Source organism: Chaetodon trifascialis, chromosome 8, assembly GCF_039877785.1.
Source record: "Chaetodon trifascialis isolate fChaTrf1 chromosome 8, fChaTrf1.hap1, whole genome shotgun sequence".
Classification (NCBI taxonomy): domain Eukaryota; kingdom Metazoa; phylum Chordata; class Actinopteri; order Chaetodontiformes; family Chaetodontidae; genus Chaetodon; species Chaetodon trifascialis.
Window position 1 is genome coordinate 5887314 of NC_092063.1, and position 21511 is coordinate 5908824.

General features: G+C 43.6%; 1 protein-coding gene across 1 annotated transcript; it reads left to right on the forward strand.

Annotated features, from left to right (window-relative positions):
* Nucleotides 1-10298: 10298 nt before the first annotated feature.
* Nucleotides 10299-13757, forward strand: emilin3a (elastin microfibril interfacer 3a). The gene is made up of 4 exons (XM_070969520.1): nucleotides 10299-10450; nucleotides 10589-10708; nucleotides 10847-11382; nucleotides 11809-13757. Exons 1-4 carry the CDS (start codon nucleotides 10299-10301, stop codon nucleotides 13755-13757), a joined length of 2757 nt encoding a protein of 918 aa, XP_070825621.1.
* The last annotated feature ends 7754 nt before the right edge of the window (nucleotides 13758-21511 follow it).

A 21511-nucleotide genomic window follows, 5' to 3' on the forward strand; every position in this document is an offset into this window, starting at 1 on the left:
GGCTCCGCTGGCTCAGGCGTGCGCGAGCGTGCGCGCGTGCGTCGCGTAGCCTGTTTGTGTGTGGTGTTTTTTTTTTCCTCATATGTGTCGTGAGAATCAGACGCGCGGCTTTTTCTCAAGAGCCCGCGTGAGCGCAGTGAGCTCAAAGTGCAGCCCCGGGCCCTGTAATTAACGCAGCCAGTGGAGGCTCTGAAAACCAGCCGGATGAAAAGGCTTCTCATCACTGCAGCGTCCAACTTAAGGAATTCCCCTTTGCCTCTGCTTGAAGAAAGGGAGCTCTGTGCGCGCCTGTGGGCAGTGGGCCCTCTGTGTGATGGACCCTCTGTGCGGGGTTTGTCCAGAAGAGCTGCAGGACGTCAAGGCAGATATGAGCGAGCCCGATCCCGCTCCCACCTGCCCGGTTACTTCAGAGGTCACGTATCTCACAGAAAAAGGATGGATGGTCGTGGATTCGGTGACCTATGACCTCCAGTTTATGAGCATCACAGCATCACAACATAACCTCAAACCACCTCAGCTGTTAATTATAATACCACACAGACTGAGCACTTGGCAGAAATCTACTAGATCTACTAGAAATGATTCATTGTACGAATAAGGAAAAATCATTCAAAAAGCTTTTTTTTTTTCTTCAAGTTACGATGTCATTATTTTCCAAAATTAAGTGAAAAGGGAAATAAAAAGGCCAGAAGAATACAAATAAAGCAAAAACTCAAAAGAGGGAGTTTTGAGGGGAGACTGCATGAGTGAAATACAAGGCTGCTGGCACAAAAATGAGTTTCAGTGTTAATCCAAAGTGAAAGAAAAAGGGAGCAAAAAAGGAGGCACTTCAGGAAAAAAAAATCAACTCCCATTAATAAACAATTCCAACGTTTTTTTTTGCCAATTATCATACTAATCCTGACCTCTATTTAACTGACCTTTATTTAAATGACTGGTGTCCAAGCAGTCCAATCAGCAGTGAGGGCAAAGATGAGTTTTCTGCTCCATCATCTATTTTCTCTGAATCCACTGAGCATCAGCAGGAGGGATGAGGAATCTCCCAGCGCAGATAAGGCATTCATAAATATATATATTAAAATACAAAAGGAGGGCAAACTGAGTTTTGTTTATCCACTGCTACAAATCTTAGGGGTCTGGACTGAAATACATTTTGTGGTTCTCATCTGTATATTCATTAATATCTCATCATTACATTACATCAGGCTGCTCTGGATTTGAAATCTGGTTGAAATCTGCGAAACGGCGAACAGAACTCTGACACTGCAGCTGTTTGTGTTATCGCGCTGGAAGAAAAACAGATTTGCAGACTGAAACACGACCGTCCTCCTGAGGCAGATTTTGGCAGGGGGCCCCCGTGGTGCGAAGCGTGATGATGAAAGCTGATGAGCGAGGTCGAGGTAGCACATGAGACCAGAAACGTTAAACGGGGTCGTGTGTGGCACCTGATCGGCGAAGGCAGTGAGTCTGTGCAGGTGTTCTGTCGTCACAGGGTGTCTGCACACTGTCGACCTCTGAAGAAAATAAAAATCATGTTTTCACAAGCATCTGATCACACTCAAGCTGAGCAGTTAAAATGCAGATCACAGCCACGGGTGGTGTAGCGCCCCCTAGTGGAGCACAGACATACAAACAAAGCAGTGGAAACTGTCACTGCTGTGAGACATCAAATAAATTTAAAGAGTGAACAAACACAGAAATATACAACATGTTGCTGTTTGATCTGCCTCACATTTAGTTCAACACCTCCGTTCTCAACGTTCAAAGGGATAGTTTGACATTTTGTTTATTACTGCACCACCAGTCGTGGAGGAAGTATTTACTTAGCTAAAAGTAAATAATATTACAGCGTCAGAATACACTGAACCAAATCAACTGTACTGTAGTTGATATGGCAGTGAATGATTAAAGCAGTCATTATTCAGAATGGACCCTGTCATTATTATACACTATTGATTTGTTACTACTGATCTATCAGTGGCACGGTGTCGCGGCGGTAACACTGTCGCCTCACAGCTAGAAGGTCCCAGGTTCAATTCCCTCCATCATGCCTTCGGTGCCTGCTGCTCGAGGAAAGGGGCCTTTCTGTGTGGAGTTTGCATGTTCTCCCCGTGTTCACCTGGGGTGTCCATCCATCCATTATCTATATCCCCGAAAAGGATAGGCGGTATCCCAGCTACAATGGGCGAGATGCGGGGTACACCCTGAACCGGTCGCCAGCCGATTGCAGGGCCACATGAAAGGACAAACAAACATTCACACTCACACTCACACTCACACCTACGGACAATTTAGAGTCATCAATTAACCTAATGAGCATGTTTTTGGTCTGTGGGAGGAAGCCGGAGTACCCGGAGAGAACCCACGCATGCACGGGAAGAACATGCAAACTTCACACAGAAAGGCCCCGCCTGACCCGGGGATCAAACCGGCAACCTTCTTGCTGTGAGGCACGCGCACTACCTGCTGTGCCACCGTGCAGCCCACCTGGGGTGTCCTCCTTAAAAAAAAAAAAAAAAACATGCAAGAACCTGACCAATGGTGACAAAAGAGGACTGGGTCCCCGGGCTTTCTTTAAGCAGTATTTTAATGTTGCAGCTGGTCTCAGTAGAGCCAATGAAAGCTGCTTATCAAACTGTTTGGTAGTTTAATCAATAATGCATCACACTGTATGGGGGGTGGGGATCTTTGGCAGTCTTATAATTCAATTTTGATTCTTAGTCACAATTTGATTCAGAGCTGATTCTCAATTCAAAAATTCTAGGTTGTGTAAAAAGAAAGAGGGGGCCTATATTTTGGCCCCTGACTCCAGAGCGCTGTGTGCCAAACCACTGACTCCTGCCATTTACCCACTGAGCTGCAGACGAACCTGTTGAGTTAAACTGGTCTTGGTGATTTTTTAAGTTAACTGCATTCACTTGGAAACATCTTACAGCACAGTTTTCTAGCTGGCAGTTTCCCCCTGTTTCAAGTCATTATGCTAAGCTAAGCTAAGCTAAGCTAACCGGCTGCTGGCTCCAGCTTCATATTTAAAACACACGCCATGAGAGTAGTGCTGATCTTGTGTGTATTTCCCAAACTGTCAAACTGGTCCTTTAAGGCATTTTAAATGTGCCATAGCATTCACAGCAAACATGGGCAGTAAATAAATGAAATATATCAATGGAAATACAGGAAATATATTTCAAGACTCTTGGGAATTTAACATATTTAGACCTGAATGGAAAATTTTAATTTTCTCATGGGGCTGCATCATCTCTGCATCACACAGGTAACAGGTGATTTGAGGATGAGGGGAAGGTGAACGGGGCCCAGAACGCCCATAAAGTCCAATATTCCCAGTTACAAGCGCGCTCACAATACCAACAGCATTACAGTTTGTGATGGTGCGTCATTCTGCGTGCTGTGCATGTCCTGATTTAACACTCCCTCTCTGGGTTTATAAAAACCAAAAGATGCCAAGAGTGGATGCAAGACGAAGCTCCCTGCTGCTTTTGATATCGCATCATGTGATTGATGTTTATTTGAAATGACTCCACACACCATAACAACATCTGCCAGATATTCTCCAACATCCTCCCACAATCGATGCTTGAAATACTCGCAGTGATTTTCTCTTTCGCTGGTGATCACCGCCTCTTTGGCTCCAGCCTGATGTTTCAACACAGTGGCAGTTGTGCTATAGTTTATCACCACAAACCGCTCATGGGATCGTAAACCCGGGTGGGTTCAGCTGACAGGGTGGGGGTATGAGTAGCTTCTGCACGTTTCTGAGGAAACAGCCACTGGAGCTTTGGGGCTGCTCTTAAACTTTAAGCACGGACACATTTGGCCTGGTTAGAGCGCGAAAAGATGAAAGGGACTGCTTGAATTAATAGTTTCCACAGGAGGGGACATCAAAGAGCCTCAAATATTAATAGTATACATTTGAGGTTTATACTCGGATACTGCCTTTTGTTTTAATGTTTAACAAAGAAGTCTTTTTCATCCGTTATTTTTCTGGTCATTGCAGAGTGATCCAGAAAATCCTACCCAGCCCATCATTTTTCAGTCCATACATTAAACAACTCCTCAGGGCTCAGGCAGAGTTAATGGTTTCTTATTTAGCAATGGCTTCACTCATTTGCGTAAGAGTGTCGATAAGAGCTAAGTCAGAGGATTTGGAAGAGAGAGAGGGTAGAGGCTGAGGTGCTGCTTCTCTTCAGATTTAACCAGTCGTCAACACAGGGGGGCAGTCTCATTCTGTGCACAGGGAGGCATCGCACTCTGTGCTGGTGCTGAGCAGTATTCAACCACTGCTCATTATCAGATCTGCAAAGCCACAATTACTTAACACGTTCCACACTGAAGTCCTCGAAAGCAACTCAACATGATGTAAAACTGCTAAACACAGCATTATAAAATGTACATGATTGGCTTTTAATACATAAGCCATCAGTCTATCACAGCCATGAACGGCGTCCCTGTATTTTCCATAATGATGTGTGTTGGTTTGCTGTTTGTTTCATGCCTTGAAACACACAAATGGATGGATCAGAAAAACCACAATATGCTACAGAATTAGCACTGTAGCACAAAAATGATCAATTTATCCATCCATCTGTATACAGTTATCTGCCTGTTTATATACTGCGGACATACGTAATGCAAGCAGCCAGTATTTTCCACCGTTTGCCCAGCTATCCTGGAGGAGCAGCTATCTGAGGCCAAAGTGCTAAATATTCAGCCACTTTAATTTCCTTCTGTTCTTTCTGCACATCCTCATCAGCTCATCTGCCTGGAGCCCATCGTTTAGATTTTGTTTAAATGTACATATTTTGGTTTCAGTACAGTATCAGTAGTTGTGAATTTCCCTTGGGGATGAATAAAGTATCTATCTATCTATCTATCTATCTATCTATCTATCTATCTATCTATCTATCTATCTATCTATCTATCTATCTATCTATCTATCTATCTGTCTGTCTGTCTGTCTGTCTGTCTGTCTGTCTGTCTGTCTGTCTGTCTGTCTGTCTGTCTGTCTGTCTGTCTGTCTATCTATCTATCTATCTATCTATCTATCTATCTATCTATCTAATCAGTTCAATACTGAAATTGGTGTTGAATTTAAGTTTCACAAATATAAAACTGGTTCATAAAACTATACGGGCTGCAAATCGTGCGTTACTGTTGGTTTAATTTAGCGAGAAAACAGTGAATTTATTTTAAAAGATGTGGACGTTGAGTGAATTGTGCCAAAGCAATAAAAACGCTCCAGTTAAGACTTCTGTCCAAATTTTTAGAAAAAGTAAATTCAACTTAGATGTGTGTAAGAAATCAAAGTGAAACATCATGAAAATCAGAATGCATTAACGACCATGGCACCCAGAACTGAAAGCTCAAAAGCTGATTGTGTCAGTGTGTGCGTGCGCGTGTGTGTGTGTGTGTGTGTGTGTGTGTGTGTGTGTGTGTGTGTGTTGGCCATCTCCAGATGTGTACACACCGCCATGAGAGTCTGGCAACAGCAAACAAAACCAAACTCCCTGGCTCAAGTGTGAAGTGAGACCGGTGGCCACCAAATTAGGTTTGTTCAGGCCAACATTTGTCTTATTTAATGACTGATTTCTTGAGATGGTGACGCCTCAGAATGAATTCTCTTTCAAGTATCAAAAGATAAAAAATCCACTCAGAAATATCCTCAACTAGATTAAACTACTCCAGAACAATCGTACATGAAGTGGTTAAAAAAGCATCGAAACGAGGTTCAGGTTTGCGAAGTGTTGTGATCAGACTCGTTTGTTCTTTTACATGGCTGTGGAGACATACGGCAGGTTTAGGCCTCTTTAAAACAAGCACACGATGCTGCAAATTAGATGGAACTCCAAGCAGTTTCTAAACCTGCATTTTCAACATTTCTTCTTAATCTTTTGAATAAAGGCTTCATGTTCTTTTCTCTAATGTTCATGCATGAATGCATTATGTGTTTCTCCCTGTCAGGTTAGAGCCACTGATAGATGAAGCTCTGGTTAGGTAGACTTCAGTGCAAACTTTGAAAGTTATAAATCTTTCATACTCTTTGGATCATGCTCCAGCTCATTTGTTAGTCCACCCAAGTTAAAGCAAATGCTGGAAATGATTTGCAAATATTATTCGAGCCGGCGCTGTTGGGTAAGCACTGCCAGAGCCACACAGTCGAGTAACCCACCGACTAAAGACACACATAAAGAGATTTACAGGCCGGCTCAGAATGTGGACCACTAGCGTTAAATCTAAATAGACACAAAGAAACAGGGATAAACACAAATGCAACTCCCCATATGCTGCACAGACTTCCACTCCACACAGACTCATGCATGGTGTTTTTTCATGCAGGCAAACTTGGCCTCACCCTGCTCATAATGTGCTAATGTAGATAGGTCCGTGCTAAACAGCTAAAAGTCTGACGTATGCGTTGTGACGGGCAGGTGAGTGGAAGCTAAAACAGCTGGAACTGTGTGATGCCATTCAAGGGAAACTCTGGGTGGAGCCGCCGCCGGCCTGCAGCATAAAGCTGCGCTTGTTTCACGGCACCGGAAAGTCCGAGCCTGGACGCTTGTGCGCTCTGCAACATGTTTCACGTGATACAATGAGAGCTTGTTTGCAAATCAAGAGGCTAAAAGAGCCCACGGAGAATATGTAACACAAACACACACTCACACTGTTGTGTATCTGCACTCAACAGGGTGTTTCCAGGCAGAAGAGGTGGGACCCTGGTACAAACAGGATACAGGAAATGGGCCTGCATCTAAAACGGGTCAATCAGAAGACCCCTCCAAAATAATGGACACAATGGTGCTCTTGTTCAAAACGAGGTCGTGTCACAATGGTCACAGCAAAACATTTTTCACGAACGTCTGGCAAGAGAGGTGGTCTGCACATGTATGTGCTCAGTGGGAGAGGAAGGACACTCGACTGCAAGTAAAAGTCCTTCATTCAAATCATTCTTTAGAAAAAGCACAGTAGCAACATCATCATCATCATCATCATTGTATCAAAAGTCCTCGTTCTGCAGATTAACGGCCTCGTGAGCGATTTAAGGTGACACTGATACTGATGCATCAAAGTGTAAACAGCTTTTACTGTTGAGGCTGATAAAGGTGGAGCTATTTTTTATTCATTTATATACAATTATATATTATAGTCCAGTGGTTCTCAATCTAGGGGTCAGGATACTGGACAATTTGACTCCTTCAGGCCCCAAACAATGACTTAAATAACCAATCTGAAAAAGTTTAGAGAGGAAATGTCTCTTTGGTGGAAATGCAAAACTTCTTATAGACATCTGAAACATCACACTGTGCCCTGACTAGACACTGACTATTTTCAGCTGTCTGATAAATGTAGTGCAGTAAAACGTGGAATATTTCTCTCTGAAATACAGACGCCGTCCGCTCTGAGGACTCCTCTGGCATCAGTTTTGTAATCGCAGGCCTTCAAGATCAAGCAATAACAAATATGCAACATCTGGTTAGAAACGTCTGGTTAGACTTTCAAAATAAAAGCTTGCTGAGAACAATAATAAACATGTGGTTTATGTTGTGAAACAGTCGCATTTTTGTTTCTGTAGGATTAGACAACGAAACCACTTGGTTAGATTTAGGAAAAGATCAGTACAAATAAGTACATGTATCATCTTATCGGCTTACCCTGCACGTTGAAAAATGAGGCTAAAGGGGTACGCAGTGCCTTAAAAAGTGAGGCCATGAGGTCCTGACCAAGCATCCGTGTGACCAGTGGGGAATGACAATGGGTTGACTAATTGCTTTCCACCACCACACTTATCAAAAAAAAAACCCTGCCCAAATGTCAGACACACAACAAAGACCTTCAGACGGCTCCATCCTCATCCACCTTTGGACTGTCTGCATAGTCACAGACAGCCTTTTGAATCATATATTAATAATGAGGTAGACTTTTACCTTGGAAAAGAACGACATGCTCATTCTAATGCCGCCCTGCGCTCTCTCATGTAATGGAACAGAGGGACGGACTGGGAAGAAAAGTGAAATGTAATCAACGGTTTTAGAGGCCAAAAGGAAATATCAAAGCTTTCAAAAACTTAACCTTAGCACAGGGGCGTTTAAGGCCTTTGATTTTATTTACAGAAGTGCTCAGTTTGTCCTCCAAAAGCTGATTTTGTAAATTCTATACTTCACTTGGAAACCTGATGAATGCACACAGTGAAAATGTGGCTCCATCTAACTGGCCTTTACCTGGAACGTGTTCTGGCTGTAACACAGTGGAGCGGCGTCTTTCTATACTCAGGGCGGTGAACTTATTTCACTCTACAAAGACTTGTGTTGTGAATGAATGTGTGGGCTTGTGGGGCAAGGCACTCAGGCATGGGTGTGTGCTGTCACAGCCTTCAGCTCAGGGTATTTATTTTTATTTGTTCCCGCTCCTGGAGGTTTGCTGTTAGGTCGGGCTTTAAGCTGTGTCAATGTGCATGTGTGAAGTAAAAGAGCTCAAGATGTTTCACAGATTTCACTTTAGGGGCTGATAAGCCATCACAGAACTGCAACAATATACTCACAGTTCACGCATGAAAAAGCATGAAAAAACTGCATATATGGACTCCCATACAGATTTCATACAATACTATATATTTTGAGTGGTAGAACACACTATATGACAATATACATGAGAATTTTGATGCTCAATTAATTGTTAAAATCCTTGATTAAAACAAAAAAACAAAGATTCTCTGGTTCCAGTTTCTCAAATGTGAAGATTTTTTTTACTTTCCTCCATTTTACACCATAAATTAAATATGATTTGGTACTGAAGTACAATTTTGAGATACTCTGCGTATTTCCATTTCATGCCACTCTTTACTTCTACTAGACTATATTTTGGGGGCAAGTATTGTCATTTTTACCCCACTTCATTTATTTGATAGCTTGAGTTATGAATTAAGTAGCTACCTTGCAGATCCAGATACTAAATTATGATGCATTATTATAGATTAAGATACCTGGCAATATATACATCTCCATCTTTAGCTGCTGCGACATTAGTAATACTTACCACACATAAATGCTTCAATAATGTGGTGAATATTATTCTGAAATGGGCCATTCTCCATTATTTTGGTACTTTCAGAATAATTTGATGCTATTACCTGTGTACTTTTAAAGTTTAAAGAAAGGACTATTCCTATAAAAGTATTTTTACACGACGGTATTGTTACTTTTACTTAAGTAAAAGATCTGAATACTTCCTTCCATGCAGGACATTAACAATGAATGACATATTTTCTTCTGTACGTCACTCTAAGGATGATATAGCAACTAGAGAGAATGATATCACACAGTGGGTTTTTATGGAGCAACCTTTCTGCAGCCTTTTACACTGCAAACATTTTGACTTGTCAGAGCGGGAAAAGCAGAGCTGTTATGAAATACCATAAACGGTGGCGCTGTTCTATTCAAGTATTCCATGTTAGCCATGACAGTGTGACAGTGAGCGAGCGTGGACCACACCAACACCCTGAACCTGAAGCAGCTAAAGGAAATTCAGCCATCATTAATTTTATTAGTCACACTTCATTATTATTTATTTCCACTATTACCCTAAAATGTGAAAAAAAATGGTCTATTTCGGGGACAAGGCCTGTTTGTACACTCTGTAAGTGATGTGCTATTTCCCCACTGGTTTCTGGTGATGTCACCATGGGAAAAAAGCTCATGGGACTCCAGCCTCTGCCCTGACGGGTAGAGACGACCTTTAAACTAGATGTACAATAAAAACTGGATTTTCTATATAGTTGAGTGCTACAGAAAACCACAGGAGTAACAGTAACTGTGAAGGACAGGGCTCTCCTCTCTCCTCTGGTGTCACTTTGGTGTTACTTTGAGGAGGTTGAGTGGGAGGAGATATGCAGATGGTGCCAGTAGAGCCCTATTAGTGGCGTCTGTAGTCCACCAAACTCACAGTGGACTGTTGTCACTCCAACACAGTCCACCACACTCACAGCCAGACTTAGGGTCAACACACACAAGGTGGCATTCTGCTTTATAGCACAGCCAAAAAGGTTTTACTGCAGGTACTGAAGTCTCTCTCTCTTTTTTTTTTTTTTTAGTCTTTTTTGTGTGTTTTGAGATATCTTTTGAGAGGCTTGGCTATTTAATAATTTCCATATCAAGTGAATGGAGTGGAATATTTAGCCTATTATTCGCCCTTGATGGAGGAACACTTTTTTCTTCTGTGAGATCACCTTTACCTCAGTTTGAAGACTCCTTTCTCTCAGCATTTGACCTTTAACGCGTGGATATTCAAGGATGCATTTTGTGAGGGCTGTGAGTCCTTTTGTGGTCATGACTATATTTCTGTCACTGGCGGAAACCAAGTTCTACAGACCATTCCAGTTTACCCAGTATAAAGCTGGGCTTAATCAACACCATGACCAAGGGAAACCCACCAGCAGGCACAAGTGAGTTCTGTCTCCATCACTTAAGGTCGTAATTTACATTTCACTTTGAGTGAAATGTTGTATTTTCAAAGCAAACTAGAAACTATAATAATGTATCTGACCTTTATTTTGTCATTTTTTTTATCTCCTCGCTCAAAGGAACCACTGCGCCTATGTAACTGAAAAGACAGTGTCCTTCACTGTGCAGGATGGGGCAGCGCCATATGTAAAAGCTGAGTACAACAAATGTTCCTGGGGTCAGAAATGTCCAACTCTCATGTAAGTAAACATACCTCTCTCATGTTGATATTTAGGCCTTGATTTGCCTTAATATAAAAGACAATTCACGTCACCTCAGGGTACAAAAATACCACAGTCAAGTGTATGTTTCGGACTAATGGGTGGATATTCCCTCAGGTATCGTCTGCTGTACAAACCACTCTACAAGGTGGCACATAAAACCGTCACAGAGCTGGAGTGGCGCTGTTGTCCCGGGTACTCTGGTTATGGCTGCATGGAGGGACATCCAGTTTACCAACACCCCATGAAAATGATGCCACCTTTCAAGGGCCCGCCAATGAAAGGCCCACAGTTTAAGGGCCCACAGTACAAAGGTCCCATGTTCAAGGGTCCCATGTTCAAGGGCCCACCTATTAACACTGTTATGAAGGCCAATCCATGGAGTCAATCCAAAGGTCCTCCCAACAGCAATTTCAACTCTTACCCAATACGCCACTTTGGGCCTCCTAGGTCGTCCTCCTATCCAGACACCTCCTTTGAGCCTTTTCCATCTGAGCCAGAGCCACTGCCAGAGCACCAGGAACCACATATCACAGAGCATGACCAAGAACATGAGCATGAACATGAGCATGAGCATGAGCATGGCCAAGGACCTGAGGAACACATACCAGAGGAAATCCCTCCGCCTCCCTCTGCTGGTGAACAGCCCGAGGGCGAGACCATAGGTGGGTCCTTATTCCACATTACACGCTAATTTTCTGGGTTTTCTGGATACTGGGTTTGTTAAGGTAGTCTGTTCATATTGGATTGGTAACAAGAATGAGCATGCAGTTTTTTTTCCTCACAAAGTACAAACACAAATCCAAAAACGTTAGGACACTGTGTGAAACACAAAACAGAATGTGAACACTTTGTTGTTGAACACAGTCCATTCACAAGTTATTTCACTCTGTTTTTATTTATGTTTAATACAGCGTCCCAACTTTTTTAGAGTCAGCGTTGCAACATTGTTTATCATTTTCTTTCGAAGTGGATTCAAACTGTACAGTATACAAAGTCACTTTTCTGCAAATCACACCCTAAGTACAAAAGTGTACTATTTTTGTCCCAGTGTTAACAGCTTTTCTTTATCTCTTCAGGCCAGGTTCTGGACAGTGAGACTGAGGAACGAATATATCGAATGGAAGAGGATGTACAGCGTCTAAACCAGGGTCTGGAGACCCTGAGGGGAACTGTGAATGGTCTGGAAGAAAGTCTACGAGCCTCACTGAGAGAGGATGCCAATAGGATGCTGTCAGCTCTGCTCTCTGCTGCCCCTGGTCCTGTTCCCGCTCCAGCTGTAGCCTCTAGTCCGTCCACTGTAGGGTTTGTAGAGATTCCTGGGGGAGATCCTGAGACAGAGGGACTAGACGGCAAACATGTGTTTCCAGGCCTTTCAGAACTGAATGGAAAGGTAGAGGAGCTCAGGACAGAGCTGCAAGCCAAGACAGCAGAGCTGCAGCAACTTAAAGCTACAGTGATGGGACATGATGGCGCACTGAAGAAGATGTCAAATGGAGTGGGAGTGGTATCAGACTCCACTAGGAATCTTGAGGGAAATACACAGAGAGATATGGAGAAATTAATGGATGCCAAGCTGAGTGTAGCCAGGACAGAAATTCTTGGTGGGTTTGAGAAGCGTGTGGAGAGTGCAGAGGGTCGATGCGAGGAGAAAGCTGGGGATGTCCGTCGTCAGTGCCAGAGGGAACAAGGTGAGAGGCAGGAGCAGATGGAAGACACTCTGGAGGAAAGTACCACGGACTTGAGAACAGAGCTGAGAAACCTTCAGGCACAGATGCATGGTTTAAAGGCTACAGAAAGCTGCTGCGGTAGAGTGAGTGGACTGGTTGAAAGGGTGCAGCTGCTGGAAACATCAGTGGCAGGCCTCAACCAGTCCCAGGGGCACCTGAGAGTGGAGCTGGGTGGACACAAGGACCACATTGAGGGAATGTTAGAGGGGCGGCTGGCGTATGTAGAGGCCAAGCTCAACCTGACAGGATTGATAAAAAGTGACAGGTCTGCAAGGAGGAGTGGTATCCCTTACAAAGCTGAGACAGGACAGGGCCTGGAGGCCAGAGTGGAAAGTAAGCTGAAGGCTCTGGAAGGTCGTTTACTGATAGCTTTGGAGGAGCTTGGTAATGCCACTGCACCCACACTGCTGGAGGGTCATGCTATTCCCACTCTGGAGACAGAGCTTGAGTCCCTCCGAGGGAGACTAGAGGTGGATGTGGACAGAGTGCAGAAGCATCTGAACAGCCTCGAGATTCTGTGCTCCTCTTCCTGTTCTTCACCTCAAAACCCATCTGCCATCCAGGGAGACTCTGCTGTGCCCAGTGCTAACCTGGCAGAGGAGCAGAATGTGAAGGAGGTACTGGACATGCAAGAGGACCGTTTGGATAGCCTCAACGTGACACTGCAGGACATCCTGAGGCATCTGACCCTCAGGGAGCAACGGGAAGATTATCCCATCCAGGGAGAGCTCACAATACTGAAATTCAATGTCCATTCGGTGAACCACACCCTGAGAAGCCTCCAGAAATCCCTGGGGACAGTGGTCCACCAGGTGAATCAAACCAACAGCTCCTGGCATGAGAGAGAGGCTCGTCTGGCCCAGCAGATAAAAGGTGTGGTCCAGCTGGTCGGACATCAGGCTTCCATGCTTGGAGCAGGTGAGCGCAGACTGACCCGACTTAAGGGTGAGCTGCAGGAGATGAAGAGGCGGTTAGCTCAGGAGGTCCAGGGCTGCCGGAGCACAGCTTTGGGTGTCCAGAAGCAGGTAACTGAGGTTGGAGGGCGCGTTGCCAGCGTGGAGGGCCAGTGTAAGGGCCTAAATTACTTGGCAGATGACCTGGAGAGAATCAGGGAGGAGCTGGAGGGACAATCAAATGGACTGCTCCTGCAAGTCAATGGGACTCTCTCCAGCCATGCTCAGCAGCTGTCTGAGCTGAGAGGCGAACTCAGAAATTGCACCTCCAAGGTAGAGCCAACTCAACAGAGTTTAGAGCTGGAAGCAGAGCTGGGACGAGGGGACACCTTCACTCTGAATTAGTTCAGTTTGTATGGACAATAGATTTTAAAAAATGAACAAAAAAGGATAAATAGTCTGCAGGTGGGGTGGGGGTTCACTAAAACCCTGTCTTACTATTTGAATTGTAAAATATGAAGGTTTTGAACCTGCACTGAGATAAAGATGGTCATAGTTATTTTACAATATAAAATGAAAATGGCAGCTAATTCTGACTGCACTAATAACAGAGTCTTTAAATTGAATCATGATGGTGCTAAGAAGAACTGTTTGTTGTGACAGACGATTATTTAGACCCCCGTGACTGAAGAAGAGGCAAAACTGCACCTGTCTTATTGTACTGTTTCTGGAAAGCTTACAAAAAAAATCTCAAATGAACAATTTCACAGTGTTTACATGTTTAAGTTTTTGTATTGATTTTCTTACGTCTAGACTAGGAGTATACAAGATATGTTTTTATATTGTTTCGTTTCTTGAACATTAGTTTCCATTCTAATTGTGAAATGTTCCATTTCGAGCTTTATGTAGTATAATTTAAAGGTTTTTCACTACTGTCGATCCAATAAACTGTCACTGTTACCTTTCGTGCTTTCTTGGTTAAAAGACATTTCATACAAGAGGTGTTACACATAATTTAACATATTTAACGTATAAATATAAAATAGAAAAAATATCAAAGACTATTCTGGTGTCTGAATTGGGTTTAATAAACAACACCAACCGTACATTTCAGGAATTAGTAAGGTTTAACTTCAGAGGTGGAAGTGCTGATGCAGAGAAGTGGGGAAACCACAAGAGAGCAATAGAGAAGCATTAATACTGTTGACTGCTGGGGACGAGGGACGCTTGACTTGACTCAAGCTATGCTCATGCAGAGAATAACTGTTAGTCTGCCTTCCAAATATCAAGTTCATGGCGAAAGCGCTAGCTTGCCAGAAGAAAATTGCAAATTGGTATTATCGCCAAGGTGATACAGACAGACGAGGGGCATTATGGTACAATAGCCTACATCTTATTCTCTCTGGAGGGAATAGGCCAGCTGTCTGAGCACAGGTCTCATTGGACGTTACAATAGGGCGATGGGTGACCTTGCTAATAACCCTCCCCTGTTAGTTCCTGTTCCCCTATCAGACAAACAACCATTAAAATGACAGCAATGTGGGAGATGAGCCCACTGCTGTGCGAAAACGTTTTAGCCCGAGACATGTGGTGAATAATAACTATGGAAATGCCAGGGAGGAACGGAGGGCAGACAGGAAAGATAGACAGCAAATTTATGTTGGAAAAGCTGAGTGATGAAGCAATTTTGAGCCACAAATATATACCTAGGTAATGATGCCAGTTCATGCACACACACACAAACACACACAGAGAAAGTGAGAGGAAGACAGAGATATTCCCCTGCTTCCAGAGGCAACCTTTCACATATATCCTACATTGGTCCATTACTTAAAGTGCAAAGATAAGAACAGACGCCATGAAAGAGAAAAAAAATGAATAGCAGGGTGCTGTCTATAAACTCTTAGACGAAATAATATGCCACTCTCTCTCTGCTACACCGCATTAGTTCCACATTACTTCAGGTCTCTGTTACATCTCTGTCATTGCTTGGATTTTCTTATTTATTTTCTGCATTCCTCCCATGACTCCTTAAAGTTCACACCTCTCACAAGCCCAAACAACACATTAATCTTGTTTGTTTCCAAGCAGACACTCGGACAGAAAGGGCAGTCGGGGGCTCTGGCGAATTTGTCTCCTCTGACTCAGAGTCTCTTCACTGCTCGCTCATGGATCCCATTCTGAGTTATGCTCCCTGCACAACTGGCAGACGGTCACTGGTCAAGGCATGCATCTGCGTCGTAAAAGGCAAAGCTGGCACGAAGACAGAGGACAAAAGATATTCGAGTAAGCAGAAGGCTGCCGTCGTCTAAAATGTGAATCATCCTATATAGTGTCCTCTGTAGAAACGTGAGGTGAAAGACGAGTTTTTGTCCCGATGGTCCGAGAACGGACAGTGTTGATTACAGCTGGCTCGCACATGAGAGGAGTGGAGACGGTCGCCTTAAATCAAGGGCTGAGCTTCTTAGTAATAAAACTCCAGGATTTGACATTTTTGAAGAAGCAGTAATGTGTAAAGCAGTAGTCGGGCTTTTGTCCTCTGTACTGAATCAGGTATTGGTGAACATTTGCACTCAGGAAAACCTGCATTTTTAAAACGTTGTAAAAGCATCGTGACTGTTTGAAATGATTAATAAATTATAGCAGACGTTGGGAGACGGTGGTGGAAATATTACACTCATTATCCTGATTTGTTGAGTCAAGAAGATGAAATATTGACTCCTTATCTAAACATTTCTGTATATCTTGGCTGTGACACTCACAGAAGATGGAGTCCTCAAATTGGAGGGTAGATTATTAAGACAAACAAAGACAGCAGAAGGGACTTCTTTCATGCCTGTGGAGCAATGATCCTCCACGATTTCTTTCTATTAGAAAGTGTACAAAAGTCCTGCACATAAGCACTGTACATCTCTGGACTGGATCATTAATCAGTACATCAGATGAAGCATGAACAGCACAACATGTTTGTTTGTGTACGAATTAAACAAGATATAATGTGTTAATATTGGTCTATAGTAGTGTTGGTAGGTAAAATGTTGGTAGCTAGCATTTTCTCCTGCCTAGTGTTGATGCTGAGCTGAGCAAATCGACTCTGAGGTTTATCTCCATTATCTAATATACAGACATGAGAGAGGAATCAATCTTCTTACCCAACTCTCAGCTACAAAGCCAAAAGCCAAAGCCATTACTTGCAGCTCTCTCTGCAACTACACTGAGCCAAATTGCATGACAGATGTGACTGAACCTTTGCTGCTTTCATCAGTCCCAATCTTGTTCTCAGTCCAGTTCAGTTTCAGTCCCTTTGAAATTAGAAGAACCAAAACCATTAAAACACTGACATTCATGTAATTGGTGTCTTGATCTGGTCCTTGTGTCAGCAGTGACTGTTGGTATACAAAAAAGTTGATGTTGATATACTGGTTTTGTACTGTGTACTGTGCTTTATGAGTAATTTTTTTTTACTGTGAGACTGGTAATGATGTCAACCTGGAACACAGGCAACCTTGCATTTGGTTAATTAGCTGTGCTGCTTCCTTCAGTGACTGGAAAGCAGAATTAACAGATCCATTAACAGCATGTGCAACCCATCAACTTTCACATGGTTCGCTTTAAATCAAGCGTCCTCTCTGTTCTCTCTCCTTTGAAACTCATGAAACTGCATCACTCTGTTTCAAAATAAAAAAGTATTTTCATAGCTGGAGGGTGAACTGAACAGTTGGTCCACAGGGAGGACACACTGAGCTGAATGATGTCCATGATGACCATGAGAGGGGCGATGAGAAGACATGTCGAATCATTCATGTTCTGATCACACCTCTTGTTTCGGTTGTGTCAGAGAGAAACATTTGATGCTATTTCTTCTGAACCTCCACCAGCAAAAACAAAACTGTTTTAGGGCTAAAACAGAGGTGCACAATCCTTTTGCTTCACAGTGTACTGATCTGCAGCCAATCCATTTTTCCATTTTTAACTTAACAGACACGTTTAGCACATCACCTGTGCAACAAGTAACAATAAACCACTTTTATTCTGGTAACGATGACACCAGGTTTCTGATGATTTTTTCTATTTTTCATCCAGGTGTGGGGGGTATGAAGCCCAAAATAAACACTGCACCTTTAAAGTCCTCTGCTGGCTCAAACTGCTGTGACATGACATTGTGTTCGTTCTGTCTTTCCACTCAGGCAGGAATGAGTCAAAAAATGATCATTTAGGCCTCATAAAAAACAGACACATGACTCTAAATCAGCGTAGTCATCATCTTATGCTAATGACAGTTATTAATGCAATGCGATGCAAAATGACTATGACATCCTTATTTGTCATGATGTGTAAGAAACAATGTGATAAATGTTAGAATATTGCATTTACTCTGCAATCATTGTGATTAGACTTTGCAATATGAGAACTACTCAAACAGTCATGTTTGAAAAAACATAATCGAGTTCACATAACTTACGTTGGTTTAATTAACAACAGAGGATCTTGGTGAAATGGCTGATGATGTAATGGATCCGAGTTATTTTCAGAGAAGACTTCCAATATGAAACTAGATTTGATTTCACCAGCGCCTCAGATGTGCTCTCCTCATTTTCTTTTTCCTCCTCGTCTTGGGGCAGAATGTAGGATTCACTAATTAGAGTGACAGTTGCTTCTTCAATAACAGAAAAAAAAAATGTGATCATCTGTAAAAGGCGCTCATTATCCTACATTCACATTCAAATTATTCACTGGCAAGAGTCAGACCAAAATTTCCAGCAGCGCCAATTAGTCATATTGCAGCGGCTCATCGGATTAATGCTACAGCCGAAAGGTTTGTAATCCAGCCTCTCAAAAGGTTGAGGGATGGCCTCTGCTCTCAGTCCACTGCCACTGCCAACCTCAGAGAAGGCTGGATGACAATTTGAGATCATACCCAGTCAGAACATGTGTCACTAAATAGTAGACGGTGCCCCTTAGAGTGTGTTTTAGGTAATAGTGTAAAAGTAATTGACAGATCTTTAGGGCAAACAGATTCAGGGCCATTTTTTCTCAGCTCTTGCTTCAGTTACTGAAACCTAGCAGCTAGCTGTCACTCAAGTAAGCCAAGCCCATAATTATGCAGAAATTTAAGCCTTAATATAGTTTAAAAGAGTGAGTTAAATAAAAATTCAATGCAGTTTTTGGCACTTCCGTATTGGTTTAATTTTTCAGTCCCGGAGTTTGCCGTTATGTTATCGCACAAGCATGATGACTGGTGCTACAGATAGCAGCAAACACACTGGCTATTTGGTTCATACATGAGCCGTCACCCAGCCCATGTGCAGAGTGCATAAGGCTGAGTGACTGGAGAGGGAGGTGATTAATAAACACACTCTCAGCCTGTCGCAGTCCTCGTCCCATCGCTCTAAAATCAGAGTGACACATGATGACAACAGCTGAACAAATGAAGAATCTGCCTCTCCGGGGAGTCGTATTTGTGTCTGGATGGTGCAGAGCGCCACTATGTGAACACAAATCAAAGGCAGATGTGGGGTTTTTTAACAGCTAAAAGCACAAACTTGACAGAAGAAAATAATAAAAAAAGCGTTTGGTGAAGCAGTTTATCTGATTGCGTCAGTCCGATGCTATTTAACTCATAATTTTACTGTATTTCATGTTGCGAATGGTTACATCATATCTTAAAAAGTGATCCAGCAGTGTTTGCTTCATAAAGCATTTCTAGAATAAAACATGAACCGCTGAACAATTTTTTTAAAGTTGGAAAAAAGCAACACACACGATTAATGAGCTCCAGTCATCCGACGTCTCCCTCATAAACAGGCAGAACAGTCGTCTTCGGTTACGGTCATGTGTGCCGAGGTGTGTGCGGTCGTTCTGCAGCAGCCTGGTGTCATTTGTATGTAATTGAATCAAGTTAAACGGAGTGGACAGCCGTGCATATTATTTCCATTCAGGGGCTGCAGACTTATCAACGAACCTGTCCTGCCACCTTTAGACAGCTGCAGGGACGTAATGAACAGAGGGAGGTTTTCACACGCTGTAAAATACCTGTGGACCACATGCAGCGTAAGATTCACTCACATTAGATAAATGCAAACTGCTTTAACCACTTTGAATGTTATTTTTGGATGCAGACTTAAAAGCATCAACTGGCTAGTGAGCGTTTAATTTTTATTCAGAACTTCCACACAAACAAAAAGATCTGCCTCATAGGACTCAACACTAAACAGACTTGAAACAGTAAAACTAACACTTTCAAAAAGGGTGGCGCCTGGGTAGAGCGTGCAGGAGGATGAGGAGGAGGAGGAGGAGGAGGAGGACTCATCCGTAATGATGACTGTTTTTGCATTAAATCAACATGTATCCACACGTATCCACATGTCAACAACAGAGTGGAGAGCAGTACACAGGCATGCAGAAAAGAGCACATAGCAGCCACACTTATTAGTGCCACACCAACACGCCACTCGCTCGCTGTGCAGCAGGGACGCAGCGTGTTCACTGTGAATGACAGTGTGCAAATGCACGTTAAGGGGCAGCTCCCTCGGTGGACAGGCATTGCCGGTGGACACATTTCTGCCGTTGCACGGTATATGCTGTCAGACCACTGAGCCCTATTTCACAGGTTGGTGAAAACTGAGCTGCTGCTGGCATTAGAGGGAAAGCCCAGGGCCCGGGGAAAGCAAGAGCTGTGTTCGGGTACTCGGCAGTAAGTCGGACTTGTTTCCGGTGGGGGTTGGCCTCCGTCAGGGCTGTGCTCTGTCACCAATCCTGTTCGTGATATTCATGGACAGGATATCAAGGCGTAGTCGGGGGGAGGAAGGTCTGCAGTTCGGTGTGCTGAGGGTCTCATCGCTGCTTTATGCAGATGATGTGGTTCTGTTGGCATCATCGGTCTGTGACCTCGGGCACTCCGGAGAATCGGAGCAGCGGGGGCGGTACTGCGTTCGCTCTACCGCACCGCTCTGACGAAAAGAGAGCTGAGCCAGAAGGCAAAGCTCTTGACCTACTGGTCAATCTTTGTTCCGACTCTCACCTATGGTCATGAGGGCTGGATCATGACCGAAAGAACTAGATCGTGGGTACAAGCGGCCGAAATGGGTTTCCTGGCGTCTCCCTTAGAGATAGGGTGAGAAGCTCAGTCATCCGTGAGGGACTCGGAGTAGAGCCGCTGCTCCTTTGTGTTGAAAGGAGTCAGTTGAGGTGGTTCGGGCATCTGGTAAGGATGCTGAAGCTGTTTCCCCCGTGACCCGACCCCGGATAAGCAGTTGAAGATGAAATGAAATGAGGTGAGATGCCCAGGGACCACCAGAGTCATTAGGATTTACCCTCTGCAGGACATGAATATCTATACTATAATTGGTGGAAATCCATCAAATAGCAGTTGAGATATTTCAGTTCGGACCAACCTGACGGACGGCCGACGCGGCCATATTACATGATCCGATGGAAAGTGATTGCACTCATGTTCAACATGATCTCTCATGATTCCCTCTCGTTCCGATCATTTCCTGCCTACTGTCATCTCCAATAAGTCATGAAGGGACTTCATACTAGAGCAGACCACTGGCTATGACACTAAGTTCATCTAAACGTGACAGAGTGAGCAGCCTGAGAAGGACCAGGACCCTGTGCAGAACTATTAATACGACAGCGCTGCTCTTTACAGCTTTCTGACAGCCCTGCAGCCTCAGCGCAGCCTCGGCACAGCTCAGCGAGCGAGCCCACGCTCCCTTAAGCAGCTTTCCACGACTGTCAGCCTGGGAGCGGCGCCGCTCCGAGCAAACTGCATGGGTGGATGTGATAAAGTAGGGTGACACAGCGCTTCAGGTGCAGTTCAAATGCTCCCTAACAGGACTGAATTTACTGCATGACCAAGGATGACACTTATTTTAATAAGTGGCTATCACACTCAGTTTGCACCCTGGAAATAAGCACAATCACCTGAAAAAAAATCTCATTCCAGTCACACATCATGCATCAAACATTTTGTAATTCTCAATGGACACTAACATAATCATTAATTACCAGTTGTGACTTTTCTTTTTTCTTCTATAGCATTTTATAATAAGCTCATAAATGATGGTCATATGCCCTCCAATATCCCATTCACACAATGAGGAACTGCATCCTGATTCTTTTCACTCTGGCTTTCAGCTAAAATGGCCATTTCA

What these genes read in the sequence shown, in the direction of transcription:
- emilin3a (XM_070969520.1), top strand. Translation starts at nt 10,299, where the DNA reads ATGCATTTTGTGAGGGCTGTGAGTCCTTTTGTGGTCATGACTATATTT. An exon ending in CAGAAATGTCCAACTCTCAT is followed by an intron (nt 10,709 to 10,846) that starts GTAAGTAAACAT and finishes ATATTCCCTCAG; the next exon opens with GTATCGTCTGCTGTACAAAC. An exon ending in TGCTGGTGAACAGCCCGAGG is followed by an intron (nt 11,383 to 11,808) that starts GCGAGACCATAG and finishes TTATCTCTTCAG; the next exon opens with GCCAGGTTCTGGACAGTGAG.